Source organism: Arachis ipaensis, chromosome B4 (assembly GCF_059453495.1).
Source record: "Arachis ipaensis isolate K30076 ecotype BB chromosome B4, ASM5945349v1, whole genome shotgun sequence".
In the NCBI taxonomy this organism is placed as follows: Eukaryota; Viridiplantae; Streptophyta; class Magnoliopsida; order Fabales; family Fabaceae; genus Arachis; species Arachis ipaensis.
Window position 1 is genome coordinate 142992677 of NC_142439.1, and position 23503 is coordinate 143016179.

At 34.4% G+C, this 23503-nt stretch overlaps 1 protein-coding gene across 1 annotated transcript; it reads right to left on the bottom strand.

Annotated features, from left to right (window-relative positions):
- Positions 1–5328: 5328 nt before the first annotated feature.
- LOC107635364 (receptor-like protein EIX2) lies at positions 5329–9495 on the bottom strand. Its single transcript, XM_016338833.3, has 2 exons — positions 6324–9495; positions 5329–5632 (listed from the first exon to the last, which is right to left on the bottom strand). Exon 1 carries the CDS (start codon positions 9422–9424, stop codon positions 6326–6328), a length of 3099 nt encoding a protein of 1032 aa, XP_016194319.1. The 5' UTR covers positions 9425–9495; the 3' UTR covers positions 5329–5632; positions 6324–6325.
- Between the last annotated feature and the right edge of the window lie 14008 nt (positions 9496–23503).

The window sequence follows — 23503 nt, forward strand, 5'->3', positions numbered from 1 at the left end:
ATAACAATATAAATAATATTTGATATTGATTTAACATAATTATTTATATTAATTATAATTTAATATAACTAATTATTAAATAATTAATATAAATAATTAATTAAATAAATATATAAGTATTTAATATATATATTTAATATATTTTTTATTTTTTTTATTAACTTACCACATGGCATGATTTTATTGGTTGTTGCAAGTCCCTGTTTAGAGGGACTTTCAACTTTGATCCCCGTGAAGAACCCTCTTTTCCTTTTCACTCCAATAGTAATTGAGTTCCCATATGTTAGAAGATGAACTCTATTTCTTAGCATTGGAGTTGCTCTAATAGTAATGACAAGAGCGAATAAAGAAGAGGAAGAAATTGCATTGACAAAACAAGAGACAACAAGAGCAACCCCATTTTTATATATTTGTTTAAAGGTTTTTCATGGAATGTATGACACACACGAACGGTTTTTATACTAAAGGACTCGAAGGTGATGACTTAGATATATAAGAAGAAAATGATTACATCTGATCACCATTTTATTTGATTGTATACTCACAAAAAGTAGGCGAGGGCAGGAAATTCGACAAAGACATTCAAACCAAAGATATTAACTTGTCAAGTGTGGCCCAAATGCTTCCACTAACTCAACGTACTCTATACTCATATGACTTGAACTATTGACTTAACAAGTCAACTTATCATGATCATCACACTATTGAATTATTTATTCTTAATTTTTTTAAAAATATTTATTATGAATAAAAAATTAATAATACTATGTGAAGATAAGAATTTCGCTGGCATACAACTCCAACTTCAAATTCGAGTGGCTTAATTTAATTGCTTAAATTAAAGAAATCCACTGATGGAATAAAATTTTAAAACAGGAAAAGGATGTGATTTTAAAATAAAACAAGAACAACCCCATTTTTATACATTTGTTTAAAGGTTTTTCATGGAAAGTATGCCACACACCAAACCGTTTTATACTAAAGGACTCGAAGGCGATAACTTAGCTATATAAGAAGAAATTAAGAGAATAAGTCTTTTTTGTTACACATCTGATCACCATTTTATTTGTATGTATTATGTAGATCTACCATGTTACTGTAGGAAATTAGCTGTTAGAATTAACTTGTATCATGGTAACTCTAGGAAAAATTTTATTAGAATTTGCTATTACGTTGAAATATTTATATGATTTTATAGTATATTTATTATTTTTAATTTTAATATTTAAAAATAAACAAAAATAATAGAATGAATGATTATAAATATTTTTAAAATATCATTTATATTTATGCTCTAAAATATATAAATATTGTTTTTTCGTGCATTTTGGGCAAGAAAAATTGGTTTCCTTATCCCTTATATTGGTGTTGTGCGAATATTTCAGCATATAAATGAGAGAATTTTGTAGTTGAAGTTGACACTATTTGTTCATTTTGGACAAAAACTAATGACATTATCTCCACTAACTTTGTGTCAATTTTCTCCTGTACATGGTCAATTTTTATGGTGCTGGTGCACTTAATTAAATTTGGATTGGAAGTTCAAGTCCATAAGCTCAAGTCTTCTCTAATTCCATAGTCAACACGAATTCATGTTCATATAAGTTCTATCCACAATTTGGAGAAAAAATTTATGCTTGTAATTCTGATAGCTTAGTGCTGACAGCATAATATTTTAAAGGTTGTTGTTAATAAAGGTTGTTGTTAATTAAGTGCCTTAAAAATACTACGTAAAGATATTACAGAAAAATAAAGAAAATATAAAACAAATATTAATTTTTTCAATTTTGTTGATACATTCAATGCATTAAAAATTAAATATTTTTTTATTTATTCCCTTTAAACAACATTCTTATTCTTTAATCAAATCCTATTTAAAGTATCTTTCTCTCGATAAATTCGTCTTTAACAGTTATTTATATGGCTTCATAGTAAATTGGACTCATAATACTAATCTTATTGATGGGCATCCAATTCAACCCAATTTTTTTGGATAGGATTGATAACCTGACCTTAAGGATCTAGTTAAGAACACTAGAATAGAACGGATTGAGCTGCGAGTAGGGTCGGATGTGAGTTTAGACCTAATCCTATTCAACCAATTTGTACTTCTAATATAGTATAGTATTTATTAAAAATTATTATACATGTATAATGAAGTTGATAGAGATCAAATTTAACTCACCTCTTCTCCCTTTTATAATTTTAATATGAATTTTATTATAATTTTGTTTTTTTTTTATTTTAATATGGACTTAATTTTATCTTTTTTAATTAATATATTTATGAAATATGAAATGATTAAATATTGGGTGTGATTGAAAATAATTAATTTATTGCATATAAGATTGGATAAAGTTGAATGTAGAACTTTAAGATATGAATAGAGTTAGCGTTAAGGATTCTTAATTTACAAATAAGATAAGGTTAAATTTTAAAAAAAATTAAGGGGCCTGCTACACATACAAGTAAAAAGGCCGTACAAGTTTTACAAGTTATCAGCCCAAACTTCATTAACACGCGCATTAACTCATTTTGAATGGAGCGTAACTACACGCGCCCCACTCAAACGGTTCCTCTTCGTCTTCTTCTTCTTCTTCTTCTCTTCTTCTTCTTCTTCTTCGTCTTCGTCTTCCTCTTCCTCTTCCTCTTCCTCTTCCTCTTCGTTTTTTTTTCGATTTTCATGGTTTCTAAAATTCTTTTTCTTCTTCTTGCTGCACGTTCTTCTTCCTCTTACTCTTCTTCTTCTCCTTTTCTTTCGTTTCTGCACGTTCTTCTTCCTCGTTTTCCTCTTTTTCTTCTTCTTCATTTACGTCTTTTCTCTCTGTTTTCTCTTTTTTTTCGATTTTTCATGGTAAAATCGTTTTTGAAGAAGAAGAAGCAGCAGAAGATGAGGAGGAGAAAGAGAAAGAGTTCTGAATTATGCATAAGATGTACTTCAACGAATTTTGGGTGTATTTTCTTAAATCCTTTGGGTGTATTCCTATAATCGTTTGGGTGAATTCTTGTAACCGTTTGGGTGTATTTTCTGTAATCCTTTGGGTGTATTTCTGTAATCATTTGGGTGTATTTGAGTGATATCTGACTGATATTTATGGGTGTATTTTTCATTTCAGAAAAAATGGCAGGCAGAAACCAAGCTGAAAAAAATGTAAGAACAAATATATGTCTTCGACCAAATCAGTTTTTCATAATAGAAATATATCTAACTCTAATTTTGCTTTGTTTACAGCAAATCAAAGACCTAAAGTGTGCAACCCATCTGTTGAGTGAGAAATTCAGAAATATGAGCGAGGAGAAGTGATGCAATAAGACTGTCCAGGCCATCCTCATTGTTATTGAGTCCATTTTGTCAGATAGATTCTAATGATATTGTCACTGATTAATGTAACTGTTATATACTCTTGTAAGAAATTGAACACATGGTGTAAATATATTTGATCCAATTATAAGTAAATTTTTTTTCCATAATTAAACTCTCTCTGGTGTATTCAAAATGTCTGATTTACAGGTACTATAATATGAAGTGGTGATCCAGATAGATTGAAACCCATATATGACGGTCTGCATAGAGATCTGCATAATACACCCAAACACAGACTATAAATACACCCGATAAAAAATTAAATTTACACCTCTACTGCAGATTTTAACCCAACACTACCTGAAAGCCACTTGTTGTCCACAAGACCAAAATTAATTAAACTCTCTCTGGTGTATTCAAAATGTCTGATTTACAGGTACTATAATATGAAGTGGTGATCCAGATAGATTGGAACCCATATATGACGGTCTGCATAGAGATCTGCATAATACACCCAAACACAGACTATAAATACACCCGATAAAAAATTAAATTTACACCTCTGCTGCAGATTTTAACCCAACACTACCTGAAAGCCACTTGTTGTCCACAAGACCAAAATTAATTAAACTCTCTCTGGTGTATTCAAAATGTCTGATTTATAGGTACTATAATAGGAAGTGGTGATCCAGATAGATTGGAACCCATATATGACGGTCTGCATAGAGATCTGCATAATACACCCAAACACAGACTATAAATACACCCGATAAAAAATTAAATTTACACCTCTGCTGCAGATTTTAACCCAACACTACCAGAAAGCCACTTGTTGTCCACAAGACCAAAATTAATTAAATTCTCTCTGGTGTATTCAAAATGTCTGATTTATAGGTACTATAATATGAAGTGGTGATCCAGATAGATTGGAACCCATATATGACGGTCTGCATAGAGATCTGCATAATACACCCAAACACAGACTATAAATACACCCGATAAAAAATTAAATTTACACCTCTGCTGCAGATTTTAACCCAACACTACCTGAAAGCCACTTGTTGTCCACAAGGCCAAAATTAATTAAACTCTCTCTGGTGTATTCAAAATGTCTGATTTACAGGTACTATAATATGAAGTGGTGATCCAGAATTCCAAATAGATTGGAACCCATATATGACGGTCTGCATAGAGATCTGCATAATACACCCAAACACAGACTATAAATACACCCGATAAAAAATTAAATTTACACCTCTGCTGCAGATTTTAACCCAACACTACCTGAAAGCCACTTGTTGTCTACAAGACCAAAATTTAGCAGAAAATCATTCCAATTCCTATCAAATGAGTCTTTGCTATGAGGGTTTCATTTTTCCTCTTTGCTACATGTAATCAATTGATTCTTAATCTCGTTTTCCTTCCTATTTGTGCTCCACTTCGCCCTGATTCTGCTGACAATCTGAGGTTGAATCATCTATTATCTTCAAAACGAGTTCAAACTTTGATTTCAGAAACCAGAAAATCGAAAAAAAAAACGAAGCTGGAGTTACAGAGAGAAGAACTAACGTCAATGACGAAGAACAAACCAATGAGAAAGGAGAAGAAAAGAACGATCGAAAAATCAGGGGAAGACGCGCGAGAAGAAGAACGATGAAATTTGGAAAGAAGGAAAACAAAGAAGGAAACAAATCTTTTAAATTTGGTAGTTATACAAACGCGAGATCTTTGTATAGCGCGTGTAAGTGACGTAGGAGTTGCAACGCGTTTTAGTGGATTAGGCGTTAATAAACTTGTAATAGTTACAAGCCTTAATCGCTTGTATACTGAGTTTTTCCCAAAAATTAAACTCGCAAATAGAAGAGTAGAATCTAAATTCTACTCGTTGTTGGCCCTACTAATAATTTTAAACTTTCAATTTTTAAGTAGTATAGCTGATTATAAAATAAACATCGTAATTCAGCCTAATAGATTAGGTAAGCAGAAATTAAAAAAAAACAGAACTACCACAAGTCCACAAGCACTTCCATAATAACTAACACTTAATATCGTCCCCGAAAATAAATTACAGCAATAAAACGAGGCTAAGTTTGATAATCACACTAATAACAATTAACAAATACTATGCAATATAGGTGAAATGTGAAAAAGCATCCTCTTCCACACTCCACCCTGCAGCTACAGCAGTAAACCTAAACAGCGCTAAAATATGCAAACATAATACTTATTATATTAACAAACTTTTTCGTATATTAACTGCATCACTAAATGTTATTGGTCTCCTTCCAAATGGATATACACATGCATGAAGATACTGTGTGCTTTTGCCTGAAACATATGACATCGTTACATGTTAGGTAATATTCAAAATATATAAAAGTGTTAAAGAGCAGAAATATATATTTAAATAACATAAAACCATATCCCATATACATATATTATTAACACAAGAACAGGTTCACATGATTACAATTGTATATGTAAGAATGTATATATATAAAGCCTAAATATATAATAAATAAAAGGGCCGTGTGATGAACATGCATGTATAAAAAGTGAAAAACATAAACAATATCTTATTCATGACACTAAGACACGCAGCATTTGCAGTAAAATTCATGTTCAGTAAAATTCACCGTTTGCACTAAAATTCACGTTCAGTCATAAATAATTTTAATTAGTTGGAATTATGTTCAGTAAAATTCACCATTTGCAATAATGGCAACAGGTAGCACATATTCAGAGTAACAAAAACGCTAACCATATTTTATACGTAAGCTACTGTTTTAGCTAGGAATTAATCAACTAAGCTATGTTTTAACCATTAAAAAACAATAATAAACTGTTTGGTGTGTCCAATTTGAAATTTCAACTATAAAGTACATTTTAACATTTTAGCACTACTATATTTTGTTTCATTTACATAGAGCAGATATTAATTTTTTGATATATCAATATTATGAATATAACAACTATATCAATAATAATAAAAACTAGAAGAAAAGGAAACGGTGCATACCTTCATATTTGAGATCTGATCCTTTTGAATTTGGCCACCTTGATCGCTGTAAATACATAGAGCGTGTCATAGACATCACTCAACAACTTGAAATAAGCATATCTCCAAGATTTCTTCAAAATCAATGAGAAGCAAAATCCCCAAAATGACATAACAAATCCAACAGCCATAGCAATGTAGAACCCCTCGCTTACAAATTGTTCATCATCACCATCAGCATCATGTTCACTGATCTGGTGACCATGAATGGGACAAGTGTTGTTGAGGGGAGCACCACAAAGTTTTGGATTTCCTGCATAAGCAGATGCATCCCTAGTTTGAAGTTGCGTGCCAAGTGGGATTTCTCCGGATAAATCATTGTATGACAAGTCAAGAACACTGAGATCGTCAATCTGAGCAAGCTGTGAAGGAATTGTTCCTGACAAATGATTTCTGGATAGATCAAGAAAATCTATTGACTTCAGTTGTCCAATAGTTGAAGGAATGTGTCCACTAAACAAGTTTCTTGAAAGATTTAAAGAAACCAAGCCAATAAGAGTCATCATCTCAGTTGGTATTTCCCCTGTTAACCTGTTGCTGGAGAAATCAATACTTCTCAACAATCCCAGGGTGCTTCCATATTTTGACATTTTCCCTTTCCATGTCAGTGATGCGCTATCATTATAAACTCCGGAAACTTCAGAGTCAGTACGGCTAAACCCATCGCGATATTCATAATGATAGTCATGAGTAATCGTTGCATTTGATTTTGCTTGAGTGGCCATAGCAGACAGATTACTTATGCATTTAGGTATACTGCCAGACAGAATATTTAAAGAGAGGTCCAAGACACGAAGTTCATCGAGATTGCACATGCTTAATGGAATGTTACCATGAAAGTTATTGGAATGTAAGCTAAGTACAAGTAGCTTTGGAATATTATCCCCAATCCAGGTTGGTATTGTTCCTGACAACTTATTACGTGCAGCATAAAAAATTTGTAGTTGTGTGCAATTATGCAAGGATGATGGTATCTTTCCTGAAAAATTATTCCCTCCTAAATGTATTGACTTGATATTTCTTAATGACCCCAAAGACTTTGGCATGTTTCCATAAAACTGATTATTGGATAAATCTAGGACGACCAATGACTCAAAACCCCTCCAACAATCCGAAAGTTCTCCTCTAAGGTCGTTGTTTGACAAATCCATAAATCTCATGGATTTGGTCAAGTTTGCACATAAAAAAGGATTTGCAAGTGAAAATCTGTTATTGGACAAAAAAGTTTCTGAAGCAGTTGAAAGGATTGCTGGAATTGGGCCTTCAAATAAATTGAAGCTCAAATCAATTGAAAGATGTGGGTCAGAATCAAAAGCTACTACAAACACATAATAAGAAACAATAGGTGGGTCTTCAATTTTTCCTGGAAAACGGTTGTGAGAAATATTCAAATACATCATAAAAGGAAGGCGTTCCCAAAACCAATTTGGAACAGTGCTAGAAATTCCAGCACAGGAAATATCCAAATTGTCAATCATGGTTTGGGTATGAAGCCATGTTGGAAAGTCAGGCCCCAACTTGCAACGGGCCAAATAAATGTTAGTTAAATTGAAAGGGGGAATCCAATCGACGCTAACATTAAAAGCCAATGCATTATGAGACAAATCCAAAGTGCCAAGATGGGAAAGTCTTGAGAAATGAGCTTCAGATATCAAACCTGTCAGAAAGTTATTTCCAAGGCTTAACTCAGTTAAGTTGGATAGTTGTCCAATACCTTCATGTATGCTTCCATTTAATCTGTTGTTATCAAGTCGTAACTCTTGCAAAGATTGAAGCTGAGAGAGGTCAGGCACCATCCCCGTAATTTCATTCCATACCAGCTCCAAGAATTTTAAGGGTTTATGAGCACAACGAGAATACTCTCGAATATATTCATGGAACTCCCCTGTCAAGTTGTTGTTGGATAGGTCAAGCCATGCCAAATTACAACTATGAAACAAGGATAGAGGTATTTGGCCTTTGAGCTCATTATTTGCAAGATTTAACTCCTCAAGGGAGTTCAAGTTGTCCCCGAATGTTTCTGGAATGGTTCCTGTTAAACCATTATCATTCATTATGAGAGTAACAAGGTTACGAGTGGAATTCATTAACCAGGGGAATATCAAGGATGCATCCCTTAGAGAGTTGTTAGAGATATCCACAGATGAGAGAGAAGTGGATGCAAGTGATGAAGTGAGCACGGAATCAACAAGATTGCAACCATGCAAGTCTAAATGTTGAAGATGAGAAAGGCTACTCACTTGTTGTTGCCAATTGCTGGCACCACTTAGATTCACCCTAGGAAGTGAAAGATACCTCATGGTTGAAAGCTCAGATAGCCATTGTAAATCTGAACTTAATGACATGGTTTTGTCCCAGTAATGAAGGTCAAGATACTGTAAACGAGAAAGGTTTTTGAATTGACTAGGAATGGTTCCGGTGAATGCATTTGCACTTAGATCAAGATGTTCCAAGGATAAGAGATTTCCAAGTTGGGGTGGCATTGTTTCATTAAGGCTATTATGACTAAGATCCAAATATGTCAAGGATGACATATTTGTGAGTTGAAGAGGAAATCCTCCAACCAGATTATTGGAACTAAGATCAAGATACTCGAGGAAGAGTAGATTTCCCAATTGAGGGGGTATGTTTCCACCAAAGGAACAAGAAAAGAGATCGAGGTGTGTCAAAAATGTTAAAGAGGCAATGAAAGGAGGGATGGATGGAGTGTGAGTAAAGTGATTACCACTAAGGTCCAAATACTTCAAATGATGTAACTCACCCAGTGATGGGCTTATGGATCCACGAGTGTAACCATCACCCTGAAGATGAAGCATGAGAACATGGCCTGTGTGGTTGCTGCACGTGACGCCTTCCCAGTTGCAACAATCCTTCTGCTGCTCCCCATCTCCCCATGAAGACAGCCAATCATCATCATGGGTGAGATTGAAGCCACGTTTGAGAGAAAGCAGAGCTTGCCTTTCACTCTCAATGCACTTCCCACTTGCCACCACCGCTGCACTGCTGGTCCATGCAAGTAGCTGCACCATCAACACCAAATAAACTACACCATTCATCATCATCACTCCAACCACACAATATTTCAAGTTGTTGTATCATATCATATGTGTGTGCTCAACAACCTAAGGCCATATTTCCAATTTATAATAACTGATTCAAATTAACAAAATAATCAACGCATATTATACTCACAAAATACATAATGAGGACAGCAAATTCCAGAAAGACTAATTCAAACCAAAGATATATAATAAATCCAATATTAATATAAATAACTTGTCATGTGTGGCCTAAATGCTTCCACTCACTCAACTTACTCTATACTCATGACTTGAACTATTGACTTAACAAGTTTGATGTACGTTGCATTATATGAGAGCCTCAACAGTCAACACCAAACATATATTCCTACAGTAATGTTTGGGTACGTACAAGTGAATAATAATAAATATTTTTAAAATACCATTTATATTTATATACATACTCTCAAATATATAAATATTATTCTTCAAAAATGATATTCATAAACCAAAATCAGTCATTAATGTATTTATATATAAATACATGTGTGATTGAATTTATTTTTAATATGTATTTATATTTTAACATATATTTTATATTAATAATTGACTTTAATAGCTAATAGTATATGCAAAGTATAGTGAATTATTCTTTCCTATATTTTGGGCAAGAAAAATTACCTTCCTTATCCCTTATCCCTTTCAATAGATTGTGCACTTTCGTGAATATTTCAAACTAGGGTAGCAAATAAATGAAAAAATTTAAAAAATTAACTCTTTCAATTTTTTTAATAATTAAAAAAATAAAATATAATTTTTAATTTTTTAATATTTTTTATTTTTTTTTACCTCACTTATAAAATTAATCGTAAAATATTACATTTTACTGTTTCAATGGTTAAAAAAGATTAAGAAAAATGTTCCCAAAAATTTGTAATTGAAGTTGACACAATGATCCTGCATTTTGAACAAATACTCTGACATTTATCTCCACTAATTTTATGTCAATTTTCTCATCTATACATAAGCGCTCAATACTTCTCTAACTCTTACTATACTTTCGTAAAATTTTAATATTTTTTTTAAAAATAGTTTATAAAAACTATGTTTAGTAAATCAAATTAATTTTTTTTAATAAATATAAATAATAATAATTATTATATTTAATAAAATAATTTTAAAAATTAAAAATATTATACTAAATATAAATGTAAAAGTTAAATTTAAAAATTAATTTATGTTAATTATATTAGAGTTTTTAATTTTGATAAATATAGGTCAATTTTAAAAAAATTCACCTTAGATACTTTTTAAAACATTTTTATCTTTAAAAAAACTACAAGTATAAAAAAGAAAAAGTATGCTGTGGCTAAGATCTTCAACCATGAATGGTAAGATATGGTGACAAGATCTTGGCTTCTTCATACCAAAAATGGTAGAAGTAGATTCGGCCAGCAAGGAAGAGATTCTTGGAGGCATGGCTTGTTTTTGATTCTGCTCAACCACCACAAGAAGTAGCTAGAGTGGCGAAATGATGGAAGAGGTAGAGATTGGAGCAGATGAAGCCATCATCATCATGAAGCATCAAGGGCCAGAAATCCATCTTGGATAGCAAGCCAAGGATGGAGCGCTCGGATTGATGAAGAGTGATGACCAAGGAAGGACTAGAGGTAATTGCATGTTGGGTTTTGCATGAGTTATCTCTTCTCTCTCTCTGGCCGAACCGGTTGCATGTGAAGGAAGAAGGAGTTAAGCTTGGATTTTGGTTTCAAATGTGGAAGCTTCCCTCTTCTATAAAAAGAGAGAACAGCCACTGTTTGGAGCAAGGAATTAGAAGTAAGCAGTGAGAGTGCAAGACACAGGATTCTCAGAGCTACCTAAGCTTACAGATTTTCTTCTCCTTCAATGTATTCTGTTTTGTATTTTTCTGTTTAATTTTGTCATGTCTTGAGTCTCATGGAAAAAGGCAAACAGTGAGGTTTGTATGAAAAAGCCATAGAGCGGAAAAAGGCAGAGAGTGCAAAATTAAAAGAAAAAGCCTTAGATGTCCTTAGAGTTCCTTTGTTCATCTATGTTGTGTTTCATGATTCTGTGGGAATCCCCTTATAAGTTGGGTTAGCACTTTACAGTTTGTAATCAAGTTGATTATAGTGAAATTCCATCATTGTTGTGATGGAGACTGGATGTAGGCTGCACTGCACTTAGCAGCTGAACTAGGATATATCTGGGTGTAATCTTCTTTCTCTACTACTCCATTTCTGTTTCTACTGCACAAGAGCTAAAACCAAAAATTATCTCGTGCCAAGTGACGAGACAAAAAGAAAAAGTCTCGTGGCTAGGGACGAGATAAAAATAGAAAAGTCTCCTCAAAGTTCAGCAAGTGTTACCAAGCAAAAAAAGGGGCTAAGATTCAACTCCCCCTTCTCTTAGCCACTGAAACCATCAATTGGTATCAGAGCTTGGTCTCAAAGAGATCAAGCTTTGCAGCTTGGAGAAAAGATCCAAATGGCCGAAAGCAGTGGCTCTAATCTGGTGTCCTACAACCTTACAGAAGGACAGTCAAGCAACAGACCACCTCTTTTCAATGGGAAAAACTATATCTATTGGAAAGAAAGAATGAAGATTTTTGTGCAAGCAGTAGACTATAGACTCTGAAAGATCATCTTGGAAGGCCCTCAATTTCCAACTAACACAAGTGCTGAAGGAGTAGTCACTCTCAAACCAGAAGCAAGCTGGACCGAGGAAGATAGGAAGAAGGTGGAGTTAAATGCCAAGGCAGTAAACCTGCTCAACTGTGCTATCAGCTTTGAGGAGTACCGACGGGTATCACGATGCACAACGGCAAAGGAAATCTGGGACAAACTGCAAATCACTCATGAAGGAATCACCATTGTAAAGAAGACTCGAACATACATGTTGAACAGAGAGTATGAAATGTTTGCAATGAAGGAAGGAGAGTCCATTGATGAGCTGTTTGAACGATTCAACATCATCATTGTTGGCTTAGATGCTCTGCGAATTACATATCCTGATTCTGTGCTTGTGAGGAGAGTGTTGAGATGTCTCACAAAAGAGTGAGAAATAAAAGCTTTAATTATTTCTGAAAGCAGTAGCTTAGATTCCATGACATGTGATGATTTGAGAGGAAATCTTCTTGCTTTTGAAAACACCTATTTGAAAAAAGATTCAAAAAAGAAAGGAATTGCTTTTTCTTCTGTGACTAACCTTCTGGATGATGAATCCAGTGATAACTCCTCTGAACATGAATTTGTGTTATTTGCAAAAAAATTCAGGAAAATGATGAAGCTCAAAGGCAAAGGCAGCAGCTCAAGGAAAATGAAGAAAGACCTTAGCAAAGTAACCTGTTACAACTGCAAGGAAATGGGGCATTTCAAATCTGATTGTCCCAAGTTAAAGAAGGAGGAGAAGCCTAAAAGAGGGAAGAAGAAGGGACTGATGGCATCATGGGAAGATTTAGAAAATGACTCAGATGATGATGATGAAGAATCTGAGACTAAGTCACAACCGTGTCTCATGGCAGATCACGTAAATCAGGTATGCCTAGCATCCAAACGGAAGAAGAATATGTAGTATATGGACAGCGGATGCTCTAGGCATATGATCGGAAAGACAACCTTCTTCATAAAGCTTGATGAATATGATGGAGGACTTGTCACTTTCGGTGATGATGCAAAAGGAAAAATAGTGGCTGTTGGGAAAGTTGGTAAAAATTTTTCATCTTGTATAAATGATGTCCTTCTTGTACATGGTTTGAAACATAATTTACTTAGTGTTAGTCAATTGTGTGATTTGGATTTTGAAGTTATTTTTAGAAAGTTTGTATGTTTGGTTGTTTGTGAGAAAACTGGGGATATTTTATTTGAAGATAAAAGATGCAATAATGTGTATGGATTGACTCTTGAAGATTTAAAAGAACAAAATGTAACATGCTTTACCTCTCTTGAATCTGAAAAATGGCTTTGGCATAAAAAGTTGGGTCATGCTAGCATGTACCAAATTTCTAAACTAGTCAAAAAGAATTTGGTTAGAGGAATTCCAAACATCAAGTTTGATAAGGATCTTACTTGTGATGCTTGTCAATTGGACAAACAAGTAAAATCCTCTTTTAAATCAAAAGATGGAATCTCAACCAAAAGGCCATTGGAGATGTTACATATTGATCTTTTTGGTCCTACTAGAACTCAAAGTTTAGGAGGTAAACACTATGGTCTTGTGGTAGTAGATGATTACTCTAGATTTGGTTGGGTACTTTTCCTTGCTCATAAAAATGATGCTTTTCATGCCTTCTCCACTCTTTGCAAGAAAATTCAAAATGAAAAGGATTTAAAAATTGCCCATTTGAGAAGTGATCACGGAAGAGAATTTGAAAATCAAGATTTTGAAAAATTCTGTGATGACTTAGGAATTTCTCATAACTTTTCATGCCCTAGAACACCTCAACAAAATGAGGTGGTTGAGAGAAGGAATAGAAGCCTTCAAGAGATGACAAGGGCCATGCTTTGTGAGAATGAGATTTCTAAATTTTTATGGGCTGAAGCTGTAAATACAGCTTGTTACATTTTGAATAGGACAATCATTAGAAAAGGGTTGAAGAAAACCCCTTATGAGCTATGAAAAGGAACCCTTCCAAATCTAAGTATTTTCATGTTTTTGGATGCAAATACTTTGTGCTTAATAATAAAGAAAATCTTGGAAAATTTGATCCAAAATCCTATGAAGGAATGTTTGTTGGATATTCCACCACAAGCAAGGCCTATAGAGTTTATCTCAACGAGCATAGGACTATAGAGGAATCCATACATGTTACTTTTTGTGATTCTAACTTAATTCCCAATACTGTGATAGATAATGATTCAGATGGTGAAGAAGCTGGAACAAGCAAAGAAAATCTCAAATCTGTTCAAAATGAGGAATCTGTCAGCCCAGTTTTGTCTCGTCAGATTGGATGAGACATTTCCGTTTTGTCTCCTGAGCAGGCACGAGAAACTGAAACAGTGAGACCACCAGAAGTTCATCAAAACTCTACACCTGTCCGAAAACCTAGAGAATGGAAGTCCATGAGGGGTTATCCTCATGACTTCATCATTGGTGATCCCTCTCAAGGTGTAACAACAAGATCCTCCACCAAAAGGCAAACCGAACCTAGCAATTTCGCTCTCTTGTCACAAATGGAGCCCAACAATGTCAAACAAGCTTGAAGATCCATCATGGGTCAAAGCCATGCAAGAAGAGCTTGCTCAATTTGACAAAAATGAGGTTTGGTCTCTAGTACCCCATCCGGATGGTAAGAAAGTTACGGGTACTAAATGGGTATTTAAAAATAAACTTGGTGAGGATGGACAAGTTGTTCGTAACAAGGCTAGATTAGTGGCCCAATGTTACGATAAAGAAGAGGGTATAGATTTTGATGAGTCTTTTGCTCCGGTAGCTAGAATGGAAGCAATTAGATTGCTTCTTGCCTATGCTGCCCATAAGGATTTTTAAAATGTTTCAAATGGATGTTAAATGTGCTTTCCTTAATGGCTTTATTGATAGAGAAGTGTATGTGGCTCAACCCCCCGGTTTTGAGGATAAAGAGTTTCCAAATCATGTTTTCAAACTAACTAAGGCTCTTTATGGTCTTAGACAGGCTCCAAGAGCTTGGTATGAAAGGCTTAGTGCCTTCTTGTTGGAAAATCAATTTCAAAGGGGTACCACCGACACTACTTTATTTATTAAAGCATCTAATGATGATATACTCCTTGTTCAAGTTTATGTTGATGACATTGTATTTGGATCAGCCAATGTTTCCTTGTGTGAAGAGTTTGGAAAACTCATGACTAGTAAGTTTGAGATGAGTTTAATGGGAGAGCTAACTTTCTTTCTTGGCCTCCAAATTAAACAAACTCCTAGTGGTACTTTTATTCACCAAGGAAAGTATGCAAAAGAACTTATCAAAAAGTTTGGCCTAGAAAATTCCAAATCAATGGGTACACCAATGCATCCTAACACAAAACTTGAAAAGGATGATGATGGCCAAGATGTGGATGAAACAAGGTATAGAGGAATGATAGGTTCACTTATGTACCTTACCTCCTCTAGACCGGATATTGTTCAAAGTGTGGGTGTATGCTCAAGGTTTCAATCTCACTCAAAAGAATATCACCTTACGGCTATTAAGCGCATCATTAGATACATTAAGGGGACTTGCAATTTTGGATTATGGTATCCTAAATCTGATGACTTTTGTGCAGTAGGGTTTTGTGATGCAGATTTTGCGGGAGATAGAGTGGATAGACGGAGCACATCCGGCATGTGTTGCTTCCTTGGAAGCTCACTCAACATGTGGTCAAGCAAGAAGCAAGCCACAGTGGCTTTATCCACAGTTGAAACATAATACATTTCCACATCTGCATGTTGCTCTCAATTAATTTGGTTAAAAACACAATTAGAAGATTACAAATTAAAGATCAATAGTATACCCTTATTTTGTGATAATATGAGTGCTATAAACATTTTAAAAAATCCTGTTCTGCACTCAAGAACCAAGTACATTGAGATAAAATATCATTTCATTAGAGAACATGTGCAAAAGGGTACTATTGATATTCAATTTGTAAAATCTGAAGACCAAATTGCTGATATTTTTACAAAACCCCTCTGTGAAGACAGATTTTGTACCTTAAGAAAAAGTTTGGGAATGTTTGATTTAAGTTTCATTGATAATTTGTGAATATTTGACTCTGTTCAGTTTTGTCTCGTAGGTTTGAACGAGATAAAAATAAGGGCATGATGGAAGAACTATGATCAAGGGGGAGGCAACGCAGAATTCAATTTTTATGGGCCCTACCTAATAGTTTTTGACCCTATCATGACAGTTTAGTTAGTTCCTCCTTCTTTGAAAAATAAAATCACAAAATCCCTTGGTTGTCTTTTCAAATCTTGTTGGAAGAAGCATGTTGTCAAATCAAATCTTTCCTTCCAACTAATCCCTTGATTCAAGGAAACTCCCTTTTTCAATTTTTGAAACCCCCTTTGGTTAATAACCGCGCCATAATGGTCATTAACTTCCCCATCATCTCTTTCCAATCAACATTTAATGCCCTCTAACCTCCCTCCACTCACCACACCTTCGGGCATCACTTCATCTTCCATCCCCATTCTTTTCGTTCACCATGAAAAAGAAAACAGCACTTAGAAGAAGTGGCCGAACCCTCATTCCAAAAAGTCCACCTTTTTCATCACCTCAAACTCACACCCATATCCATCTTCATTCTACATCCTCTTCTACTCATACACCCCCTCCAAAAAGACCGAAACTATGCGCCGGAAAGTCGTTGCTCAGAAAACTTCAGGGAGAGGCAAGACTGGAAAGAAAAAGCAACCGAGTGTTGAAGAAGATGAAGAGGAATCACACACTTCACCCCCTCCATCACCACCCAAAAAATCCACTCCACATGCAAAAAGCTCTCAGAAGAAGAAAAGCTTTGTGTTACATGACACTAGAGAACCTGCAAATTTGGAATCACTAGAGTTCAAGAACAAATTTCACAAAACTCACTCACATTTTGATCCCTCTCGGTTCTACTGCTGTGTCTTCTATGAATTCCACAAAGAGGTTCTGCTGACACGTCATCTCTGCCCCTCATACTTGGTAAATCTTGACAATCTGGCCACCAAAGGAATCAACTTCTCTTCTCTGTTCGATGCCCTGAAGTGGACCCCATTGGTTCACATTCAGAAACTTGTTTACCCAGGGCTGGTCCGGGAATTCTATGCAAACATGCGTTTGATAGATGGTTCAATTCACTCTTACGTCAAGCGTGTTTACATGACTCTCAATCCTCAAACCATAAGCGCTTCTCTTGGGTACGAGGATGAAGGACCAAAAGTTTACATGATTGATAAATGGGATGATCTAGTTGGAGTTGCACAGCAAATTGTCTTGCAACACATCTGTGCAAATCTTTCTGGATTAGATGGATTAATCCCAACCCATCGAGCACTTGGTCCTGGGAACTCACTATTGCACCGGATCATCACTCACATCCTCACTCCACAAAGTGGTTCTCACCATAGAGTAACAGTTTCTGACTCCATTATTCTCTTTGCCCTTATTACTTCTTCTCCAATTTCATTTGCTTATATTATGATATGTCATATGTGGGAAGCAGTTAAAAGCACTAAAAAGGCTAATCTTCCTTATGGAATGTTCTTCACATGTATCTTTGAGTATTTTAAGGTTGATTTATCTAATGAAGTTGTTAAAAACAAGGTCTCGACGATTAAAGGAGGAGGAGTTTCGGGTAGGAAAAGCAAGCGCTCAATGCCCTCCGAGCCGTCACTCAGCGATCTTGAGAGCGTCCCCCTGAACCTTCCAAAGTGACTGCATCAATCAGGGAAGTTCTTAATGAATTTCTCAACATGTCAAAGTTGATGGTTTAATCCCACAAGGCTGCCCGGAAGTTGGCATATGAAAATGAAAAGGCCTGGAAGAAATGTCACGAAAGGGTTGGCTTCATGATTCAAAGCTTTGAGGATGAGATGGGGACAGAGGATAACGAAGATGATTCTGATTCAGAGTTCAATCTTTCTGATGATTGATGACTGTTTCTTTGTTTTATTTGATATTGGCATTATTAGGCTCAATCTTATTTTGTAGAGGCATGACTTGATACTCACTGCTCTATAACACTTTGATACACTTTTGTTACTTTATTATGGATATTTTGTTGTGCTGTCAATACCTTTCTTTGCAGGTGCCCCTTGATGACAAAAGGGGGAGAAAAAAGGTTTCCAAAATTGAAACTGAAACAGGGGAAATTGAAAACTGAAACAGGGGATGAAATTTTTCCAAAATTGAAATTGAAACAGGGGAAACTGAAAACTGAAACAGGGGATAAAATTTTCAGTTGAAAATTCATGATCACCCTTGTTAAAAAGATGCATGTTGATATTGCATTTGTTTCACTGAGTTCACTGCTGCTGGAAATGCATTTGACATTTGGTTATGATATATGTTTGGCAATGCACTTGATTACATGAATGCCTGGTTGTTGATGAATATGCATGTTATATTGAATATTTTGAATTATCTTAGTAAAATATGTTTACTATGTTTATAATACATTCTATTTACCTTGAAAAATTGATTTATGTTGGATTTATTTTTGGCAGTTTCTTTAGCTCGTAATGATGAAAATTGCTGTGTTTGAAAAGATTAAATCATGATTGAAAAATATTTTTCCTACCAAGAATGCTCTTATTTATTTTTGAACAGCAAGTCTTCTGCCAAAAATAGATTTTGATTGATTATGGTGAGTTTGAGCAGAAAATCAATTTATGATAACAAATGAGTTTTGATTATCATCACACTCTGCTCATAAATCAAGCATTCAACATTTCAAAATAAATATGTTGAATAACATTGTTACTTGAAACTTGATTAAATTGTTACAGGTTAGTGCTTCCCTTGTAAAAATGGTATATATTAAGGGGGAGCCATGTGACAATTAGAAAGGGGAGAAATTCAAATTCAAAGGGAGTATTCTTTACTCAATCTTTAAATTTCTTTCCATTTCAATTTTAATAATGTTTGTCATCAAGGGGGAGATTGATGAGTTTGAAAAACTCCAATTTAATTTTGATGATGAACAAACATCATTGAAATATTTAATTAACAAAATTATTAATTTGATTTTCATTTAACATATGTTAATTAATAATTTTGTGATGCAGATCATAATTGGGCCGAAAATTATTTGATTTGATGCAAGCCCAAGTGTGAATTTATTCAGCATGGATATAAAAATTAAAATGACTATATGGCTGAATTGTTGTGATATTAATTAGGCCAGAATGAATTTTGTTGCTCCAAGCCCAATCATGACTTATGCTAAGTGATCCAATGCTTGATCCAAAAATCCATCAGGAAAGCAAATGTTACCATTTGCCTTGTTTCTTCCAACGGATCCCATTTCTCTTCCTTGAATGGATTTCAAATTTAATTTGCTAGCATTGGAAACATGAGAGAGAATATGAGTGACATGATTGATGTGTTTAAGCTACACGCCACTCTAAGGGAAGTAAAAGCATCTTTTTAATTAAATTGTTTAACTCATTTAATTGCTTTTCTTCCAAGTTGTTCATTCTTTTTCATATCTTTCCTTCTCTTCTTCGGTCATTAACCAGGAAACCATGAAAGTAAAAATGAGCTACCAAAGTGAAGGAAGAACAATCTACAAGACCATCATGATGATGGCAAGAAAACATAAAAAAGAAAAAGTATGCTGTTGTTAAGATCTTCAACCATGAATGGTAAGATATGGTGACAAGATCTTGGCTTCTTCATACCAAAAATGGTAGAAGTAGATTCGGCCAGCAAGGAAGAGATTCTTGGAGGCATGGCTTGTCTTTGATTCTGCTCAACCACCACAGGAAGTAGCTAGAGTGGCGAAGTGATGGAAGAGGCAGAGATTGAAGCAGATGAAGCCATCATCATCATGAAGCATCAAGGGCCAGAAATCCATCTTGGATAGCAAGCCAAGGATGGAGCGCTCGGATTGATGGAGAGTGATGACCAAGGAAGGACTAGAGGTAATTGCATGTTGGGTTTTGCATGAGTTATCTCTTCTCTCTCTCTGGCCGAACCGGTTGCATGTGAAGGAAGAAGAAGTTAAGCTTGGATTTTGGTTTCAAATGTGGAAGCTTCCCTCTTCTATAAAAAGAGAGAACAGCCACTATTTGGAGCAAGGAGTTAGAAGTAAGCAGTGAGAGTGCAAAGCACAGGATTCTCAGAGCTACCTAAGCTTATAGATTTTCTTCTCCTTCAATGTATTCTGTTTTGTATTTTTCTGTTTAATTTTGTCATGTCTTGAGTCTCATGGAAAAAGATAAACAGTGAGGTTTGTATGAAAAAGCCATAGAGCGGAAAAAGGCCGAGAGTGCAAAATTAAAAGAAAAAGCCATAGATGTCCTTAGAGTTCCTTTGTTCATCTATGTTGTGTTTCATGATTTTGTGGGAATCCCCTTGTAAGTTGGGTTAGCACTTTACAGTTTGTAATCAAGTTGATTATAGTGAAATTCCATCATTGTTGTGATGGAGACTGGATGTAGGCTGCATTGCACTTAGCAGTTGAACCAGGATATATCTGGGTGTAATCTTCTTTCTCTACTACTCCATTTCTGTTTCTACTGCACAGGAGCTAAAACAAAAAATTATCTCGTGCCAAGTGACGAGACAAAAAGAAAAAGTCTCGTGGCTAGGGACGAGATAAAAACAGAAAAGTCTCCTCAAAGTTCAGCAAGTGTTACCAAGTAAAAAAAGGGGGTTAAGATTCAACCCCCTTCTCTTAGCCACTGAAACCATCATAAAGATTTCCAAAATTTTCTGGAATAGTTCCATTGAAATCATTTTCACTCAAATCCAAATATTTCAAGGATAAGAGACTTCCAAATTGTGGAGGAATGTTCCCATGAAAAGAATTGGATCCCAAATGAAGGTACAATAAATTAGTGAGGTTTGAAATTTGAGGAGGGATTTCTGCAAAGAGGCTATTATATGCGAGATCAAGATATTCCAAGAAGAGCAAGTTGCCAAACTGATGGGGTACTTTTCCTTGGAAGCCAGAGTGTGAAAGATTGAGGTATCTCAAATGGGTTAAAGAGGCAACAAAGATAGCAATTGATGGGGTGAGATTGAAAGAAATGTAACTAAGATCCAAATAGTTCAAATGATGCAACTCAGCCAGTGCTGTAGTAATGGAGCCAGCTCTTACAATATGATCAGAAACATGAAGATCAAGCTTCAAAACATGGCCTGTTTCATTGCTACACTGGATGTGTTCCCAGTTACAACACTCTTTTTGATTGTCTCCGTGTCCCCAAGAAGAAAGCCAAGCATTGTTGTTGAGATGAAAACCGTGTTTCAAAGCAAGTAGTGCATGCCTTTCACTCTCTATGCACTTCACAGTAACGTTGCCAATCATGGGGTTTAATGCAAGTACATGTAACACTGATATGTGCATGAAGAACACAATAAAGACATAATAATGAAATGCCATAGAAAACCTTGGATTCATGGTAATTGTGTAGCAAATGGAAGCGTGTATACATGAATGAAAGAGGAATGATTATTTACAAGAGCAAAGGTCAGTCATATATTAAGCTTAAGCTAACCACCTATGTGTCAAAGACTAGTCCAAAATTGAAGACATGAAGAATGGAGTTGAATTGATCAACGCGGGTTAACTAATCTATTCTTAATATATAAAAGTAGATACATAGGTTTACCCACATTATTTCTAAGTTATTTCTCTTCTTCTACTAACGCCATATCAGCACCAACGCTTACTTGACAAAATTTTAGAATCCACCACTCAAATCTTGTCAAATTAACTTTTATTTTCACATAAAACACAAAACACAACTAAAAAACACAATAAAAACCAACAAATTAACTTTTTCAAATCAATCCTTATTTCTAAAACAACAAAAACACAAATTAACATTTACCCTAACAAAAAGCTCTCAAAACCAAAGAGCTTATTACCTTTCTCAAATCCTCACCTTTTTAGCACCTCTCCGTACCAAGATCTTATTTCCTCCATCCTCTTCCGATCCCATTCTATTTCCTCCGTCCTCTTCCGGTCCCATGAGCCATTGTTTTTTCCTCAAAACAAATTGTACATCGCGATATCCATCTCCGGCGGAGCCGCATTGCATAAATTGCAGAAATCAAGGCAAACTCCATTCCTCTTCTTGCGGTTTTCTGCCAGAGCTCGATTTTGGGTCTCAGACCAACATCACCACTCGCCGCCGTCAACGTAAGAAATTTGTCTCGGATATCTTCCTAAAGATTTTCAACTTTGCCGTTTACTCTTCTCATTGTTCAATATCATTTTCAATAGCCCTATTTATTTGTTATAAATAATAACATTTTAATTGTGAACTCATTGCAAGTAGCACAAGTTTATGTATTCTTCTTTTGTAAACGGTTCTCCAAAGCTCGATTCTGGGTCTCAGACCAACGTCACCATTTGGCGCCGCTAACGTAGGAAATTTGTCTCAAGTATTTTCCTAAAGATTTTCAACTTTGCCGTTTACTCTTCTCATTGTTCAATATCATGTTCAATAGCCCTATTTATTTGTTATAAATAATAACATTTTAATTGTGAACTCATTGCAAGTAGCACAAGTTTATGTATTCCTCTTTTGTAAACGGTTCTATCCAACACTCACAACCAAAATTAATGTGCATTTAAAATTATTGCTCCATATATACTATTGATTGCAATATTTCATCATCAAATTATAAATTGTTATTTTACATGTGGAGTACTTCTTCCGCAATTTATATTTACGTGTTCCTCTTTTTCAAATTGTTATTCCACATGTGCAGTATTGCTTCCACAATTTACTTAGAATGGATTATCATTATTTGACCATGTCTTATTCTCTTTGTTGTAGAAGGATTTGCAGTGGTAATGACAGACCGGATGAGATAATACCTAAAATTGTTAGATGAAAATCAATCCATCACTATTTAGTAAAATATTTAAAAAAAATTAAAACAAAAAACTCTTATATATTATTATTCAATTGAAACATCAAGTATTAATTAAATGCAATAAACATACATTAAAAGTGTCATAATAATAATAATTATAAAAAATTTCAGTTACAAATATTCAAATTCTACAATTTATACATATTAAGACTCTTACTACTCTTCATTTCTTAATCTCTTATAATAATTGTAAAAAATTCTTTAAATTTAATATAACATTTTTATATGTTTTTCATTCTCATTATTTATTTTTTTCATTATTTACAAACAAAAAAATCGCAAGAAAAGATAAAGTGTAGCCTTTAATGCAAATCGAAAAATGAAAAAACAAAAAAAAAATACAATTTTGTATAATTCTAATATAAATAACTTATGTCTTTTTTAAAAATAAATAAATTCAAAATCTATTTATAATATGTTCTCTAAAATATTTTTAATATAATATTTATTAAAATATACTATATAGTATAAATAATCTACCTCTCTGCGCAATGCGCAAGTCTCACTCTAGTAGATATTAATTACGTAGACCAAGTAACTAGTGCATTAGTGCA

Bases quoted from the DNA above. Each gene is read 5' to 3' on its own strand.
- LOC107635364 (XM_016338833.3), bottom strand. From the start codon at position 9,424: ATGATGATGAATGGTGTAGTTTATTTGGTGTTGATGGTGCAGCTACTT.